Here is an 18,465-nt window from a genome sequence, read left to right as displayed (position 1 = left end):
TAACGGACCAACGGAACGCTCTCCACAAGCCACTTGCGGGCGTCCGGGAAGACGGTTCAAGTATCCAGGTAACGAAAAGGAATCATTTTCAATTCATTACCTAGGGACTACGGCGGGCGGGCTACGTTCTTCTGCGAGCGGCTGACTGTAAGAAGTCATGATTTATTTTAACCATTTACTCTCCCGGCCGAGTAGTTGCCGAGTGGCGCTTTCGTTAAAATTTAATTACTGCAATTCCAGATCGGCTTCGTGATGTACCTTCTCTATCGGCAGCTGGGGATTAGCACCGTAATTGGATCGGTCGTTTGTATCGTCACGATGACACCGCTGCAGATACTGATCGGCAAGCTGATGGCGGCCAACGCGAAGCAAGCGTCCGTAAGTATGCGTTGCCTGGCCTCCTTAACGAAAGCCAAACCTCCGTCGACTCCACCGTCGGTGGAGAAGTATTAATTAAAAGTTGGTGGCGATCGATGATCGAACTTACCAAACGCTCCTCTTCAGCCAACCAAACGCGCATTTCAGCAACAGGAAAGAAAAGTTGTAGCCCGAGCACAAGATTGATGTTAGGTTTTTACGTCTCCACACGGCAATTTGAAGTTTTATAACGAAGGGTCGAGGTCTGTTTGTTTCACTTCAGCCCTATGGTCCTGTATCTTTCGGGGCGATCCCCGGCGTTTCTTTCGACGATTGACAAAGACGCACCGTTCGTGTATAGCGGCACGTTTAGTGAAAAAACCTAGGAACCAATGAAAGGCGAACAGGTTTACGCTGAATGGCGCTCCTGGGAAGCGTTCGCTTTTCACTCGAGATACAATTTTCCACGGCCCGGCGGAACGGGCTTAACGGGAATGTATCTTCCAGTTGATAGGACCTGAGCCCGTTTCGCTGTAAGAGCCCGCAAAGGTGTACCTACGTGCTGCGGGGGGCCATATCGGAGCATACAATCAGCATGGAAATCAGCATTAACGACGGACTCGAAGCTGGGGTGCACTTTCATTGAATATTTTTCCTCCCACCGGCGGCAATGGCCGCTGGCATAGGTTCTGATTTTTCTCCCCCTCAATTCTGCTTCTCTCTTTCTCTCTCCACCTGTCTGTCCACCCCTCGGCCACACAGGAATGCACCGACGAGCGGTTGCGGCGCATCAACGAGGTACTGTTGGGGATAAAATTAATTAAACTGAACGCATGGGAGGGCGTATTCAGAGATAAAATTTCCCTGGCACGCCGGCAGGAGCTGCGGCATCTGGACCTCGACTCGATCTACTGGACATTAATGAGTAAGTATGCTTCTCGGACCAGTCTCTCTATGTGTGTGTGTGTGTGTGTGTGTGTGTGTGCCGGGGACCGTTTGGGATTGGATGTGTTTTATCAGCGATCGGTCGGCGGGACCGGTCACCCCCGGGAATGCCGGCTGGGTGTCTCTTATAATGAAAATCAGCATTAGGTGCCCAGCAAAAGGGAATCTTTGACGTCGCATCTCGGCACGGGTTTTTTTTTGCCCCGGACCCGGAGCGGAAAGGCCGAGCAAAAAGGCTTACGTTCCGACGTCCGGTCCGGTTCGAGTCCGGAGTGAGGACAATCTTTTTCACCATTTGAAATGGGGACGATTTTTGATAGCGCATCGTCCGGCGCTCGCTTCCGTGCGTTATTTTCTTTTGGTCCCACTTGTTCCGACCGTGTGTTTCATTAGCTGAGTTCAGGGCGATAGATTTTCAACCTGTGTTTGCTCGTCCGTTGGTTGCGGAATGTTGCTTTGCTAGCTGAATTATGTATGCAGCCTTGACGTGGTTCTTGGGTGCAGGATCTCGCACGCCTGGCAAGTAAATAATGAACTTGTTTTACATAGAACGTAGGGCGTGTAGATGGCGCTGGAGTGGCACGTTCAGCATCCGGGAATCGGAGCGGAGCACACAGTTTTCCGACACGCTGCAGCACTGACCCCAAATCGGACCGTCGGGCTGTCTTCCGGTTGACGTTGACGCATGAAATCTTGACGCATAACCGCACTGCTGACTTCTTTGTGGTGCTGGACCTCGGGCCCAGCAGCGAAGCGTGGCATAGCTGCCTTCCAAGATGCTGGGCCGGGATGTTGGATCGTTGAACAATTTCGCAAGGAATGCAGCATTCTCAACTATTGCTCTCTGAGGCAACAAAGTGGCGAAGTAGTTCTGCGCACTGTTGCGCGATAGGACCAACTTGCCTCGGTTCACTGCGCACTTGCTATCCGCGTGGTGTAAGTGGCAGCTACGGCAACCGGAGCCCGGAACTGCCAAAAACACAGAAAACTTTATAATATTTCCGTACCATTTAATAGGGCAGAACGTATCTGCAGGATTTTAACTTTTTGGTAACCGTTTTTTTTTCAACCTCCCCCCCGCCCCACAGTGCTGCTGACACACGTCTACTCGGTGCTGATCACGATCGTGACGATCGCCGTGTTTCTCGGGCTGGAGCACAATCCGATCGAGCTGACGCCGGGCCGACTGTTCGCTTCGTTGGCGCTCTTCAACCAGCTGACGGTGCCACTGTTCATATTCCCCATCACGATTCCGGTCACCCTGTCCGCGGTCGTAAGCACGGCCCGGCTTGAAGCGTTCCTTGGCCAGCCGGAAGTGGAGCGCGGCTCCCTGGAGGGTATCCGCACGATGGCACGGATTCTGAGCCGCAGCAACGCCTCGCTCGACCTGGACGAAACCGACGGAGAGGCCGGTTCCGAGACGGAACCGTTGCGCGGTCGGACCGCACCGGAAGTCGCCGATCGCGGGACTAATCGAGAGGAAACCGTTACCGCGGCCGATAACGGAGAATCGCCGCAGTCGCCAACGGACGGGAAAGCAACGCTGGAGTCCACCCGTTCGCCCAGTCAGCACTCGTCGATGTCGAGCTCGTCCCGGTCGACGCGCTCGAACCCGTGCGAGGACGCGGAACCGGTGCCGCGACGGACCGGTCGGTGTCGGCCCGCCAAGTACCAGAAGACGGTGGCCAGCCCGCGGGTGAAGCTGAAGAAGGGCAGCCAGCTGTCGGTGAGTGCCCGGCTGGAAAAGTGTCGCCAGCGGCAGAAACATCTCGCCCGGGAGATGCGCTTCGGGCTGCCGGATGATGCGGCCGTCTTCCTGCAGGACGCCCGGTTCCGGTGGTCGGACACGAAGAATGGCTGCTCGCTGCACGTCGAGCAGCTCACCGTGCCGAAAGGTGAGCCCCAGGGTCCGCTGGAGGTCCGTCCGCCGGGAGGTTGTAACGTGGTCCGTCTGTTCCGAATGTTCCGCTCGCAGGCAAACTGACCGTCATTGTTGGGCGCAGTGGCAGTGGAAAATCGTCGCTGCTGGCGGCGCTGCTCAAGGAAATAAATCATCTTTCCGGTGAGCTGATCTGGAACAAGTAAGTGAGACACCAGTTCCTTCGTGTGAAGCCTTTCGTCGGATTCGTCGGTGCCCAGGTTGAACCCATAATTCAACAGAATCATTCACCCAAATTCCCAATCGCACTGATTAGGAGCGGTTCGTTGCGTCCGATTAGCCGCCCACATGCCGCAGCGAACCGTCTTCGGAACCGGTTAGGAGGGAAAAGTTTTCGCCTCACGGAACTCTCCGCTTTCCCCCCTCGGCACGGCCGCGACCCCCTTGACGGGGCCTCCAAATTTCGCAAACAAACGGGGGAAATTTCGTCAGACTTCACCGATCCGATTGGAACCCAAAAGTCGCTTCTGGAGAGCACACAAGATATGATTTTGGTCCTTTTTGATTCGCCCGCCGACCCCGCGGATTCAAGAACATAGAACAGACACTGAAACTCACTTATCCACTCCGGCACGGTTTAGGGGACATTTGTGAATTTCCAAATTTGAATTATTTGCCCCAACGATGGGGCTCCATTATTGATTGTCACTCCGTAGTCGGATAAGTGGACACTCCAATGTGCTGCCCGAACGTTTAAAGCGAACGTTTCGGTATGAATGTCCAGGGTCGTCGACCTGTTTCGGGCGAGGTGCCGAAATGTCAATCAATGTTGCGATAATCCGTCAGGATCCGTTTTTCTTCTCATCCCAAGTAACAACCGATCAGCCGATGATTAATAGCTTCACCCTGCCTGCCGTCTGGCCCCCGGTGCCCCGTTGCCGCCATTTGAAGGCGGGTGTAACGCCTTCTGATTCACCGCAAAAGGACACCCAACCCTCAATCGTGATCCGTTCAAAAATTGATGATCGCCGAACCGTTCGACGGCTCGTAGGCTGGTGCTGGTGTTTGATGATGAAGGGCTTTATGGGATTAAGACATTTTCGGTTCAATTTAGGTTGACCGCCGGCAAGAACGACTCATTGTCGGCGTTGAATGTGTACGCCGAGTGTCACGCTGTGTGCAATAAATTAAACAGATTGCGATCGAGAAAGAAAATGTTGTATTTTAACTGAGTTAAATCCACGGCTTGGTGGAAAATCGCGCCACAATAGCGTAAGTGACGTGAAATCTACCAACGAAACCCACTTTTGGTCTCAGTGGAAAAGGTTTTACGGATAACGCAACCGATCGCATCGACCGACTGATAGAGCGATTGGCGCAAAACGGATTCACGCAAGATTTCCGCTACTGTTTGCCAAATCACCAATTTTACTGACCAGCCTCAGGGGTCCACAAGCGGGATCACAAGGTTACAAGAATTAGGACGCTTTTCCGGGGACGTGATTCGCGAACAGACACCGTTGCGCCCCGACATGGGCATAAATAAAAGTGAAACTAATAAATTTTCCGGAAAAATCAATTCAAACGATTTGCAACCCCATCATGGCCGGGCGTCCACCATGGTCCACCTCGCCCCAGGAAAGCAAAAGGCTTAGCAAACATAAATAACGGTGCGCGTGGGCCATCCGCCGGTCGGTCGTTCGGTGGCGTTTTAAAGTATTTATTTCACGACCATTTTATGTTGCGATTTATGTCGCCGTGTTTGCGGAGGAGCATTAAAAGCGTTTCTGTCTCGTATTTTTTTTTGTTGTTGCTCTCGCTCGCTCCGCAATGGGTTTGCGGCAAAAACGACGATTCTCCTCTGATGTTGAAAGTTTTGGAACGGCAAAGTTTTTGGGGCCTTGTAGTTTGTTACAGTTTCTCCTGCCTTCACGATGGTCATCATGAAGGCAAATACACCGGTGAAAGTACTCATCAGGTAAAAGGTATGGTAAATAACCACCAAACAGAGTAGGGTTTCTGTAGATAGTGACCTAGTTATAAAGCAAAACGAAAATTTTGTTAAATCTACCAGAGATGTTGAGCGTTGCTGCAATTTCGTTGCAAAAAGCTGCAGCAAACTGGTGCAGCGTATAGTTCCTCGTTTCAACATTTTCCAAATTGACAACATAGCTCAAAGAAAATGTAAAATAACAGTCCACCGACGGCACTAGCGAAGAAAAAATGCCAAAGTGAACCTATGGAATTGACAGCGTAATTAATTGGAACTTCCGAAGCGTTCCTAATGAAACTTTATTAACGGTACAGCACAACACTACGTTCTCGCCGCTCTCTGGCCGTTGCTGTGTGGGCTTAAAATTAAATTGATTCTGCTGCCATTACAGTCGTGCGATACTCCACACTGAGGATCATTTGGTACTCTTTCCGGTACTGAAAACTGTTTTTATGCACACTACAAAAATCAAAGACCGTTCTCTAACCGTCCGAGCGAAGTATCACTTCCGGAAAAACTGTCGGCAAATCTGTTATGCCGCTTTGTGTGCGTCCTCCATCCATACATCCTTTTGACTCCTTCTCGCATGCACTGTGCACAGCAACGTGTCGGTCGGCCGAAGTGTCACGCTGTCATCGGGGCAAACTAAAAACAATTGTGAAAATAAAAATATTCCAATCAAAGCAAGCGTAAAATGGCGACCGAGCGAACTATCACCGAGCAGCGGGAGTCACTCTTCGCCGACAGTAAACACAGCAATAAACAACAACGGTGCATAAAAGGTGCACAAAGAAACATGTACACGAGCGGCAAGGTAAAGAACAATCACTGATTCCGGCCGACCCACGAGCGATAGTGTGGCGCTGGAACCTTCCACCGCGTATCGAATAGCCCCCGGGGGATGAAAACGGTCGTTAATCGAATCGCTCCCCAGGAGTGTAGCTTTCACGCGGGTTCGTTTGGGGGTGCGAGACTGCATAGAACACGGGTACTAGGAACCGGCCAGTACGACATAGTCGACGAGTTCCCCGCGGGCTAACGAAATTGTTTGTGAACGTAATTCGATTTTTTGCTCTATTCTTTCCACACTGCCCAACAATGAAGGCGGGGCACCTTCGGGTGCTCCCGGGCCGGGTGATCGAAGTGGAAGCGAAACGGTTTCGGAAATGACTGTCGCACCGTGCGGTTAGCGAATTTATGCCACCACCGTTCGACCCGCCCGCCATACGTTGAGAGTCCTTTTCGCTCGGGGCAGTGTCGCGATCCAGGCTGAAAACCAGTCCATATCGATTGTCAGCACGAACTGTCCCAGCCTGGGGAGCTTCCGGCACAGCAGACAGAATTAAATTGAAACGACAATATGTTTCTGTTTTTGTAGGTCTGGTTTACTATATCCCTGCACTTCTTAGTATATGAAGTGTAGTGATGGGTAGTGTACTTTCTTCGCCAATTGGTCTTGGACGAATCCAATGAATTCTACATAAATTTATGTTGTTTTACAATTGTTGATCCTTTTTGACAGTTTTCCGTGCGTGCTTTCAAATACTAATAATAGCTACTAAGGGGTCCATTGCGGGAAGCACTCTTCCGTTCGCTCGGCACAAACAATTAATAAGTCATCTCGCTCGCCTCGTGAAAGTGCCGCTCTTGTATCGGTAGCTTTTGCCAGCTTGGGCCGGACGCTTGAGTTGCGCCATTTAGCACCCTCCCCCCCACCCCCCTCATCATTGATTACTCGATCGTTTACGCGCCGATGCTTGCTGTTCCCAGGTACTCGACGATTGCATACGTGCCGCAGAAACCGTGGCTGCAGAATGCCACCATCCGGGAGAACGTCCTGTTCGGCGAGAGCTACCGGCCGAAGCGCTACGAGCGCGTCCTGCGCGCCTGTGCCCTGCAGCCCGACCTCGACCTGATGCCGGCCGGTGACGGGACGGCGATTGGCGAGCGTGGCCTGAAGCTGTCCGGCGGTCAGCGCCAGCGGATTGCCATCGCCCGGGCCCTCTACTCGTCGGCGAATGCGGTCATTTTGGTGAGGCACTTCTGATTCGATTTCGGTCTGTGGCTTTCGGCATTCCGCCGTTTGCGCAATTCAGTTTAGAGTTTGATTTGGTGCCCTGTTTTTGCGCTCGTCAAATATGATTAAAAGTATCGAGTTCCGTAACGTGAGCAGTGATCCAGCCCACGCCACAGATATTTGGTTCCATTCCTTTTTTTTTGTGGGTTCAGATTTGTTGGTATTTTGGACAACTTTTTCGTGTCGCAATTCAATCTAGTGGTCTTGGATATTCATAAAGCTTACATTTTCCAAATGGACTCCAACATTCCTTTCGCCCTCACACACTGACCTAACGTCGTTCTTTTTTTTTTCTCTCGCTGTGAATCGCTTCGGTGAATCAATCTGCTTCGCTGGCAATCAATTTTCCCACCCACCGACCATCCGCTTCGGGCGAACTTTCCACCCCCGCAAAACAAGGACGATCCACTGTCCGCCCTGGACAACGAGGTTGCGATGTACGTGTTCGAGCACGGCATCCACCGGATGCTGACGCGCCAGAAACGCACCGCAGTGCTGGTCACGCAGAAGCTTCAGCTGGTGCACCGGGCGGACAATGTAAGTCAACGTACGGACGGGGCCATTTTGCCGGAACCGGGAAAATGGTGGAGAGCCTGAAAAAAATGAGACAATAACACACACACACACACACGCAATCATCGGCCAGATCGTGGTGCTGGACGGGGGCGCCATCAGTGCAACAGGTTCGCCGACGGAACTCGAGAACAATTATCCGCACATCCTCCGGGAGTGGAACGCAATTATCGCCAAGGAGCAGCAGCAGCGGTCGAACGAGGCACAGGCGAGGTAATTACGGCCACTATTTGTTACACCGTGACAGGCAGCTCCTCGGCGGGTGAAAGTGCATTCGGAGAGGAAGCTTGCCGCCCACCCGCGGCCCCTTTCGCCGGGTGGTTTATGCTCGCGCCCCTCGCCCCTCGCTGATGATTGTTTGTTTGTTTTCTAACCGCTGGGACACGACGGCGCTGGCACATCAACCTCGGGCAGCCCTGGCCGGACGGCTCGCGAACGGTGGAAGCTGTTCAAGAACGTTTCGCGCATCAGCTTCCAGCGCAACCATCCGCCGGAGGAGAACGACTTCATGGAGGTAAGCCCGAGGCACCCACTGGCCATTCCGTTCGAAACTGTCGCCAATTGTTTTTATTCGTTATTCAAATGAGGGGCCATAATCAGAGGGGCTCTAATTTCGGGATGATCATTTTCTCTTAATGATATTTTTATGATCATTGTGCGCCGTGGGAATTAGTTTGGCAAATGTCCGTGCTAGCTCATCGTGACTGCCGTGGTGAGGCGAAACTTTCTTCCCGAATACCAAACTTGGACTTATAGCCGATATTGCCGAAAATGATGGTTCAGTTTTTGGGGAATGATAATTTGGTTACTCACGGTTCGCCGAGTTCGCCGAGGTGCACCATCTGGAAGGATTTCCAGCGCTAGTCGGTAGTCGATTCGTTCCGGCCCCGGTTCTGGACGGACGAATGCGGGCCGTGGCTAACCAGTGGCGATTGTAGCGAATTTATTCGCTCAACCAAACCGGCACCGGAGATAAAGTGCCCATGGGAACCGGGCGCGTGGCGCAAAGAGTTTGGCCAGAGTTGGCCGGTGGCCCAACAACAACGTTTGCTTTTCTCGGCGGCACAAAACTTGTTCCAGCTCCGTCCATCGAGTGTGGCCAGCCGTCTGACTGATTGACCTTCTTCATTTCCGATTGGTCGATGGCCGTTGTAATCTCCACGGTCGACATGCGAGCCCGATTCGCTTCGGAGAGTCCGTAAAGTTTGTTATCCTGCCCGAGAAAAGCAGAGTGGCCACCAGAAAGTTGGAAACCACAACAAGTGGAAGTGCCGCAGGAAGATCCTGTCGTGGAGGAGCCGTGATTTCCCGGTGAACAGGTAAACGTTCGGAGCTCTCTGTCAGAGACCAGCAACTGGACATTCCGCCGTTTTGGAGTCTTGATTTTTGAGTTCATAAGTGAAGTGAAGCGTCCCACTGGATATTATTAGTATTATTGGCCACCGTCGTAGCATTGGGAGCAGCGGATATTAAAAGACCATTTCGCTACCTTCGCAGCGCACACTCTACAACCCACGGGCCGTGACAACCCGGTCACCGTTTGGATCGCAATTTTCGGCCCACGACTTCCCGCTACCGATCGAAGAGTGCCACGAGCCGAACGTAGCCTTGCGGAGACATTTCTCGAGCCGCCTGCGTATGGAACTGTCACCGTCGGGCGACCTACGCCGCGAAACAGTTGGCTACGGGCCGGTCGACCGGCATCAGAGCGTGTTTCGGACGCACTCGTTACAGGCGGGCACCATCACCACCGGTGTGGCAGATAGCAGACCACAGGACCCCGACCAGAAGCCCAAGGTCGTCGTGCGTCACATCTCGTTCCCGATCACCGGAGTCCCGCTCCATCCGGGTGGTTCGGATGTTTCGGGTGCGCACAGGTATGGAAGGAACGCACGCTCCAGGTGGCATTCTTTCATGTCCGAACCGGTCCGAACCCCACCCACCCGTTTCGTTCCAGAGCCATCGAAGGTGCCGGAAGCGTCGGAACTGACCCGGGCTTTCGGCGGGAAGATAGTTGCGAAGATTTGAAACGAAGCGTAGCCATCGGGTTCCGCATTCCGGAATTTTTGCGGCGCCTCTCGTTCCGGGGCCGCCGCTTCTCGAACCCGACCGAGCTGGGTACGGCCTACGGGGGCACCCGGAAAGGATCACGGAAGACCAGTTCGTTAAAGTTTGTTTGGGTGTCCGGCCCCCCCCCCGGGGAAGAGGTTAAGCGGAGGTCCTTAATGGTCCATTTCTTTTGCGGCGGACGCTGTCTTCGTTTCAGGAACATTCCCGGGGAGCGACACCGGTCCATCAAGCGATTGCTGTCGACGATTTCGCGGCGCAGCGAGGACACCGAGGAGTCATCGGTCGGTAGGTGAACTGGACCAGTGGACGTTGGCAGGCAATCAGGGGTGGCACTGTGGCACTAGGGACCAGACCAGAGACTGGGGGAATTGCACCCTGCATTGTGCCGTTGAACACGGTGCGTTCACTCAGCGTGACAATGAACGAGGCCAATTTGACAAATAGTCAATCATCGAGAAAATCCACTCAACTACCAGACGGCTCCGGCTTCGGCTGCTGACGCCCTCTCGTTCTTAAGGCTCTAATTTCTCAACCAATTTATTCCATTTGACAGCGTTACTGGTTCCTCGCGCCTTTCCGCTTTTTCCAACCCAGCAACGCAACGACGCGAAGACCGCAAAACACGGATCCAATGGCTGGCTTCGGCGGGCACAGTGCATTCGCGTGACTAAGGCCCTCTTACTGCAGAGGAACTTCTGCCACTTGGCAGAAGGATTTTATCGATTATGCATTCCGGGCGCGCGATGCAGCGAGCGATCAGTTTGAAGCTGCCGTTCCGGTTCCGTCCGGAACCGGAACGGCACCGGATTAGTGGGTTCCCACAAACCCCACCACTCCCTCGAGCTCGAGTGCCCCGAACGCGCGCTGCTAACGCTCCATAATCGGATTGGGCGATGTACCGGATTTTGCTTCCGTCGACGATGGCGGCGGAAAAAAATGACGGAAAATCAAAACTAGCTTCTTGGCCCGCTGGCATGTCGCTGGCATGTCGAGTTACTCTCGATCGAGCTGCCGAACCGACAGACTGAAGGAGAGGGAGTGGGAGAGAGGGAGAGAAAGAGAGAAGGAGAGTGCAGTCTGCACATAATTGTACAATATGTCGACGGTTTCCGGTTATTATGGGCCGTCAGACGATGGCGCTGGCTGCCTATAAATGCCGTGGCGTCCTAAATCTAGAATGTCACCGAATGTCGGAAATAGTAGTGGGAAATTTCCTTTTTTTGGTGTGTTCTTTCTATCGTATAAACCCAAAAATGTTTGGAAGAATGGCAAGACAACACAATGCCAAACATATCATTGGAGCTCATATTTCGATATTTATTTAATTTACATTTTCAATTGATGAAACATTGAGGAATTGTCGACAAAACTCATGTGATTTGTGACACAAAAGTCCCGGGTCTAAGAAAGAACTTTTGTAGTTTTTTACAAAGATTTATCCTTTGCCTCGAAATAGACCTCAGTTTCAGCGATAACCTTTTCATTCGAGAACATTTTTTGAACGTCTGCGAACAATCAGTAGTAGTAGGCTGGAAAAGCAATTCAATTCATGGAAGACCATTTCATTCAGTTCAATTCATGTAGCTTTGCCATTCTTTTGATTGACTTCTTTGCAATTTCGGCCTTTCAACGCTCCAATACGCCATGTAATATTCACTGTCGATGGAGTGTCCCTTCACAGGATAGTCAATGAACAACGAAACCATAAACTTTGTAGCCGATTGGTGTACTTTCGGACGCTTTGGATGAGGTTCATCAGTTCCTCCCAGATGATGATCGTGTTGATTCCGGAGCGAAGTGATGGATCCATGTGTAGTACATCCATGTAAACATGGCCAAACACTGCTCAGAATCATCAACACGTTCTTATTTCTGGTCAAGATTGAGCAAACGCGTTAGTCAAATGTTCATGCAGAAATAAAGCCAACACGTTCTTTTGATATCTTTAAAATGTCAGTTAACTCATGCAATTTCACTTTTTGATCGTTCAAAATGATAATGTGGCATTTTTAATGTGGTTCTTTTCGATCCATTTCTTCCGAATGTTAGTACTAACCGGAAATGCGGTGAATGCAATAAGACTAGCTCCATCTATGTGTTAGGCCCGAGACTTTTCATCTTTTTTATGTAAATAACCCCAAATGGTAACTCCAAAGTAACTCCATCTTAAACCGGGGGACCAATAGCGAAATATTCCGATGGAAATGTCTCGCACGTTTGTACGAACTTCCAATCGAATCCGTAATCCGTGTGCCTTTTGTTCCGTCCCCAGCAGACTGCGGCGAAGGCGAGGTCTCGAACCGGTTGATCTACGACGACGAGCGCAAGTATGGCCGCATCCCGACGCGCACCTACTGGCTGTACCTGCAGTCGTGCGGCCTCAAGACGGTGGCCACGTTCTTCCTGAGCGCCCTCGCCCAGCAGGCGCTGAAGGTGTACACCGACTTCTGGCTCCAGGAGTGGACCGAACGGGCGCCTCGGACACCGGGGACCAATAGCTCCGATACCGAGGCTCCGTTGCCAGCGCAACCGATGGCGAGCGATGTAATTTAGATTTCAGATTTATTCATTCCTTTCATCCCGCGTGCCCCTGCGACGGAATGTATCGAAAGGTCCTTCCGGAAATTCCAGGGCCCGGGCCAGGTTTCGGTTGGGTTTTTATCGAAGTTTTTTTTCGGTTTTTTTTTTCTCGGCTGGCTCTCGGGTTCACCGATGACTGCCAATTTACATAACGATTGCGGTCGGCCGGACGAACCCGGGCCGAGGCTTATCGGCCGATGCCGATGCGGGAGTGCTACGAATCGCCCTGATCAACATTCATTCCGTTTCCCGCCCCTCCCGCTCAGGTGCAGCATCACTTCCACATCTACGCGGCCCTGTCGGCGGTGTGCATCGTACTGGCCGCCATCTCGGTGCCGGCCGGGCAGCGGGCGGGCAGCAACGCCCGGCGGCGGCTACACCGGGCCCTGATTGCATCGGTGCTGCAGAACTCGATCCATTTCTTCCAGTCGGTGTCGCTCGGCCGGATCATGAATCGGCTCAGCGTCGACGTGGCCGTGGTCGACAAGGTACGGGACCGGTGGGGGGGTCGCTGACCGGCCAAGGATTCCCTGCGTAGATTTGGCAACGATTGCAAATTGATCCATAAATCAGCCGCCCGGTGTCCTTGCTCGTAGCGCTAACCCGTACCCCCCCGGGGGGACGTCCGATGACCCTCCGTATCTTTCACTCACACACACTCTCTCTCTTCTTCTCTCCGGTTGGATTGCAGAAAATCGCAGCAACAAGTCAGAAGCTGCTACAGTTCATCCTGCTCTGCCTGTGCGCCGTGCTCATAAATAGTGTCGTGACGCCGTATTTCATCCTGTTAACAATCCCAATTTGCGGCATTTACTATGTAGTGCAAAAATTCTACCGCGCCTCGTCCAGGTAAGCCCGTTCGACCGCCCGCCCGCGGACTGTGGAAAGGATATGCGTGAACTCAGAATCCCCCCCAGGGGATCGGCTCTTGGTTTGAAAGTTGAAAATGCCGTTCCCTCGGCGCCGTTTGGTCCCGAAGACACATGACCTACACGTAAGCAACTTTGTCCGAAGGACTCGTGGTGTGACGCTTCGTTGCAGTCGACAGTATGGTCGACGGGGCGCCAAAACAAATGGCGACTAATTTGAAGCCTCGGCACCGAACACCGGGGTCCGCTGGGACGGATCATTGGCTGGGGCCAACGGGCCAATCATATTCTTGCGCTAAGTGAGTGATGAAGTACTTTTCGGGGGTACCCTTTTATTTTGCCCCATGCTAATGCTAGGTGAGTCACATTGTAGTTGTACCTTTCCCCCGGATCCAATCGCCCAACTGTATGCCGATCTCTTATGTAGGAACTGTTGTGGAGAAGTTAACCACAAGGATACGTTTGACTCGTTTGCATCGCCACCGGTTCCGGAGAGCACCGTCAACCGGGTTTCGTGGAAACTTTGCCTTACCCGTTGACATCCAATTTATGTGTACGTGAAGCATTTTCTTACGCTACGCTCTCCGCTCATTCTTAAGTCACTCCGGATGTTGCAACAATGCACCGCCACCGGTCCATTGTTGCGCCGTGTACATTGAAATGCATTCAAGAAACGAATCGGACACGGAGGAACGGGGCACGGAGGGGTCGGTGCGGAAAGTTTGCCGACGAACTTTGCCGTCCCGTTGGGCGCCCCCCTTTGAGGGTACGGCAAAGTTCCGCATTCGTCGGCAAGGTGTATGCATATGCGGCAGTAATCTAATAACCGAAAGTACCGAACGAACGAACCGAGTGTGTGTGTGTGTGTGTGTTGATTCCATTCCCGGGTCGGGATCTTCCACTCCCGGTGAGGTGAGTGCCGTTGATTTATAATTTTGTGGATAAAGCACTCCCCACGCTCATCCGGACCCAGGTCCCGGGAATGGTTGTTGGTTGATGGTGGCTCCAAATTTGGCGGATGAAAACTTATTTAACTTTCACGGAAATTGATTACGTGGAACGACGGAGCAGCATTGACAGCCACAGCGCACGGCAACGGTGCGTTAGTTACGCCCGTAACGTGTACCTCTCGAGGGAGGCGTTCCGACATCTTCGGTGCCGGTTTACAGTTTTGTTTACCGACGCTGACATCCGGCCCGAGCATGATGAGAAGCGCCTCTGCCGATCGGTGGAGTACGTCACGGAGATCTCGTGGGCGACCTTACACGCGGTTACTTCTATCGGAAGAACCGGGTGAAACTTCTGGACAGCTGGCTGGACAGTTCCAAGCAACCCTTTGTGCAAGTGTTCCAGTTTTATGTCAGCGAGAGAGAGAGAGCGAAAAGAAGCCAGCGAGATGGTTAAAGTTTAATCCCTCTGTCTGTGGCGGCCACCGTGACAGTAACGAGTCGTCCTGCCGTGGGTCCTAACGAGCAACGGAATAGAGTTGCTGACGCAGGCTCTCGGATTATCCGTGCCGGGGTGGGTGCAGCCGACTTGCAGGACTCATCCAGCCCGGACAGTGTCCAGACATAAGTGGTATCGTTAGGAGATCACCACATGTTACGGGACATGATCTATGGCAGGTCGGTTGTCGGCTCGGGAACACGTGTTCCCGAGTTCGGGCAAAGTCAACTTCGGAGCTACCCTCCCGGGGAGCTGCAGCCCGGTGGTTCTGGAAGTGGTTTACAGTGGTCCCCCCCGTCCCCTGTGCACCCGACAGCGACACTGGTCGGCGCATCCCGGGTACCGAATCCTCTGTAAGACGACCCCATCCGGACGGCATGCGTGTGTATCTGGGCGTTGGGGCGGAAGTTTCATTTTCCAAGGCCCAGGGATTCTTTCCCCAGTTCGTCGGACCGTCGGACCCATCCCCGAACGGACCCCACTGCTCGGGGTGAGATTTTCCCAGCTGCCAGATGAGCACATGAAATCTCTGGTGAAAGTTTAATTATCAAAAAAGGGACGTGCAGAGTGTAGCGACCCTCAGCGGGTGGGTTGCGTTGCATAACTCCGACGACACCGACACGGACCGGTTCGGATGGTGCTGGCGAACCCTTGGCCTAGTGTCCATTGCCGGCGGGAGGTGTTCCCGTTCCCGTTCGGACCAAGTCCTATCAAAAGAACCCAGAACAGCGCGGCTGGGTGCGCTTTTCGGTAGTGGATTTCGGGACGATACATATACACACACGCACTGACTTCCTTGGAAGTCAAATCCTTCCTTTCCACTGGTGGAAAAATCTGTGGCAGACTGTCCCGGAACGGAACCCAACTGGTCTTGGACTGGACTGGTCTGGGGACGAAAGAGTTGCTCGCATATGGCTTTCCACATGACGGGGAGCACCTATTGCGCCGGATCAAAGGATTCTAACCCCAAACTCACGGTAGGGAGCTACAGCGGATCGAGAGCATCACCTACTCGCCGGTGCTGGCGCACTTCGCCGAAACCATCGACGGCGTGACGACGATCCGGGCGTTCGGGCAGGAGTCCCGCTTCATGGAGGTCCTGTTCCGGCGCATGGAGGCGAACAACGTGGCGCAGGTGGCACTGAACTGCAGCAACCGCTGGCTGGGCATCGCGCTGGACTACCTCGGGGCCGTCATCGTGTTCGTCGCCATCCTGACGGCGCTCATCACGGCCAGCCTGCGGCCGGCCTCGACCAGCTCGTCGCTGATCGGGCTGGCCATCAACTACGCGATGCTGGTGCCGATCTATCTGAACTGGGTGGTGAAGCTGTTCGCCGAGATGGAAATGTACGGCGGTGCGGTCGAGCGTATACAGTCTCTCATTGAACCCGGAGGCCCGGATGCCCGGCATCGGCGGCAGCGGCTGCCGCCAGTCGCAGGAGGCGAGCCGCACGGAGCACGGGTGTCCGACACCGGACACCGGGAGCCCCAGCCGGATACTACGTGTAAGTTGAAGAACTCGATACTCGATTTGTTGTGCACGCCGAGACGGGGCCATTGTTTTTAACCGTCTCCCCGGAACGCCGCCCCGGGAATTGATGTGGAAACGTACCGACAATCAATCTCGGTGATTGGCTCCCGGAAGATTGGCCCCAGAAACACACACACACACAGGCGCAGTCACAGTTGGTCTTACGAGACCGTCATCCAAGCACGGTTCAATCATTCAGTGGCAGAAGAGGCACATGCACCGAGAGCGGATTGGAATCGAGCATATTGCATCCATTATGTAGCCACTTTACATACTGTGCCCTTCCGGAGTGTTGCGATTGACAGAATTGGCGCAGCCGGTCGAGCGAGTGTCACGCAGCGACCCGGAAGCGGTTCGAAACATCACATTCGAGCAATGGGACCGAGCAACTACCGACGACCGATTACCGACCGTGCTTTGTTCTCCGCTCTGTTATCCTTCTTTTTCCGTTTCCGATGCAGATAGAAGCGTCCCGATATCCTGGCCACTGAAGGGCGACATCGTGTACGAGGGCGTAACGCTGCGCTACGAAAATCAAAAGGAGAACATAATTACAAACTTGAGTCTAACCATCCCGGCCGGCCAGCGGGTAAGTGAAAACTCCGTGCTCCGTCCGTGGAGAGAACAAAAACCGGAAGAGGCAGAGAGAGAGAGAGAGAGAGAGAGAGAGAGAGAGAGAGAGAAAAAAAGTGGCCAGTCCAGTGGCTCGTTCCTCCCACGGCCACGAAGCTAAGAGACGAGCGGGTTCCGGTGGGTCGACCGGGCGGTTCCTTTCCGGGTGACCCACCGAACGTAACGTTCTCGCCATCAACAACGTTGTACAATTAATTATTTAAACGACTACTTTTACATCGCCCTGCACCGGCGAAGGACGCCTCCGCGTTCGGGACGCCGGGCGGTGGCCGGGTAGTACGGGTGGTCACAAAACTTATGGAACAGCGGTCCCGGTTTTCCTTCGCCCGGATTTGCCGTGGCCGTTACGGGGCGAACGATAACGGAACGATGGGGCCACAAAGTAGCAAACGTTGAACCGCACCGGGCACCGAATGCCAATATCCTGGCGGATCCTGACCGTTCGCTGTTCGCCTACGGCGCACTGGCTAATGGGTCAGGGACGGAAGGAACCTTTCATTGGCGGCATGACAAATGATCGAAATTAAATGCTACTTTACCACCGAAATGCATGCCCGGAGACATGCCCGTGTCGATGTTGACGTGGAAGCAATTGTTTTGGAATCTGTCCGATTGTTGTGTCCCCCTCAATTTTTGTTTCCGTTTTCTGACTCCACAGCTCGGCATTTGCGGACGAACCGGAAGCGGGAAGTCGTCCCTGGCGCTGGCCCTGTTCGGGGCGCTGGAAGTGACGGCCGGCCGTATCCTGATCGATGACGTCGACATTGTCGGGCTGCACACGGACGAGCTGCGGTCGCGGCTGTCGATCATCCCGCAGGAGGTGATGCTGTTCGGGGGCAGCGTCCGGGAGAATCTGGACCCGCGGGGCCACTTTTCCGACCTCGAGCTGTGGAACTGTTTGGAGCTGGCCCAGCTGAAGGCCATCGTGAAGCAGCTGCCGAACGGGCTGGGTACGTGTACACGGGTGACGGGCGCGCGGGCACGTAGTTCGCATTTATTCAACCTCAAGGCGGCTGACTGAAGGCGAAGAAGGCGCTGATCGAAATTACATTTCGCTCAGCCACCGTTTGACAGGTCGACGGAGGGTTGGCGCAGAGGGCATTGAACTGATAAAGGGCACGGTTTAACGTTTAAGTGTTATTGTCCGTAAGCTAGCTCTTTTAGTTACCGTCCCGTTACACAGTTGACCCGAGGGTGTCCGCTAATAGGAAACTAAATTATTCAAACCTTTTTTCATGTGTAAATGCATTAAGTGTAAAATAGTTGAATTATCAAACGCCAATATTTTTTACTTTTACGCATACTGCGTGATGGAAATAGGCACCTGAATCATGTCAACTTCCCGAATTTTAAACAATTTTTAAATTGCCCACGCCTGACTGGAAAAGGAATTTTATCAGCTTTCTAACAAAATTATGTAGATTATAAATCAATTATTTATAGTATGAGAACCGCAAAGTGTCGCTAGTTGGTGTCTTGTAGAACAATGTTCAAGATTCGTAATACGTATAA

General features: G+C 53.1%; 1 protein-coding gene across 1 annotated transcript in view; it reads left to right on the top strand.

Moving 5' to 3' along the window:
- Positions 1-18,465, top strand: part of LOC128270813 (ATP-binding cassette sub-family C member Sur) — a 36,006-nt gene that overhangs the window by 16,704 nt on the left and 837 nt on the right. The window contains exons 6-22 of the mRNA XM_053008234.1: positions 241-378; positions 1,120-1,282; positions 2,391-3,197; positions 3,278-3,383; positions 6,945-7,206; positions 7,651-7,788; positions 7,898-8,037; positions 8,239-8,338; positions 9,322-9,740; positions 9,782-9,994; positions 10,091-10,179; positions 12,170-12,438; positions 12,741-12,962; positions 13,166-13,323; positions 15,771-16,294; positions 16,782-16,909; positions 17,612-17,903. Coding sequence (XP_052864194.1) covers positions 241-378; positions 1,120-1,282; positions 2,391-3,197; positions 3,278-3,383; positions 6,945-7,206; positions 7,651-7,788; positions 7,898-8,037; positions 8,239-8,338; positions 9,322-9,740; positions 9,782-9,994; positions 10,091-10,179; positions 12,170-12,438; positions 12,741-12,962; positions 13,166-13,323; positions 15,771-16,294; positions 16,782-16,909; positions 17,612-17,903 — 4,168 coding nt within the window. The remainder of the gene's footprint in view (positions 1-240; positions 379-1,119; positions 1,283-2,390; positions 3,198-3,277; positions 3,384-6,944; positions 7,207-7,650; positions 7,789-7,897; positions 8,038-8,238; positions 8,339-9,321; positions 9,741-9,781; positions 9,995-10,090; positions 10,180-12,169; positions 12,439-12,740; positions 12,963-13,165; positions 13,324-15,770; positions 16,295-16,781; positions 16,910-17,611; positions 17,904-18,465) is intronic.

The sequence above is a fragment of the Anopheles cruzii genome, chromosome 3, assembly GCF_943734635.1.
Source record: "Anopheles cruzii chromosome 3, idAnoCruzAS_RS32_06, whole genome shotgun sequence".
Lineage (NCBI taxonomy): Eukaryota > Metazoa > Arthropoda > Insecta > Diptera > Culicidae > Anopheles > Anopheles cruzii.
This window is presented reverse-complemented; position numbering and strand designations above follow the sequence as displayed.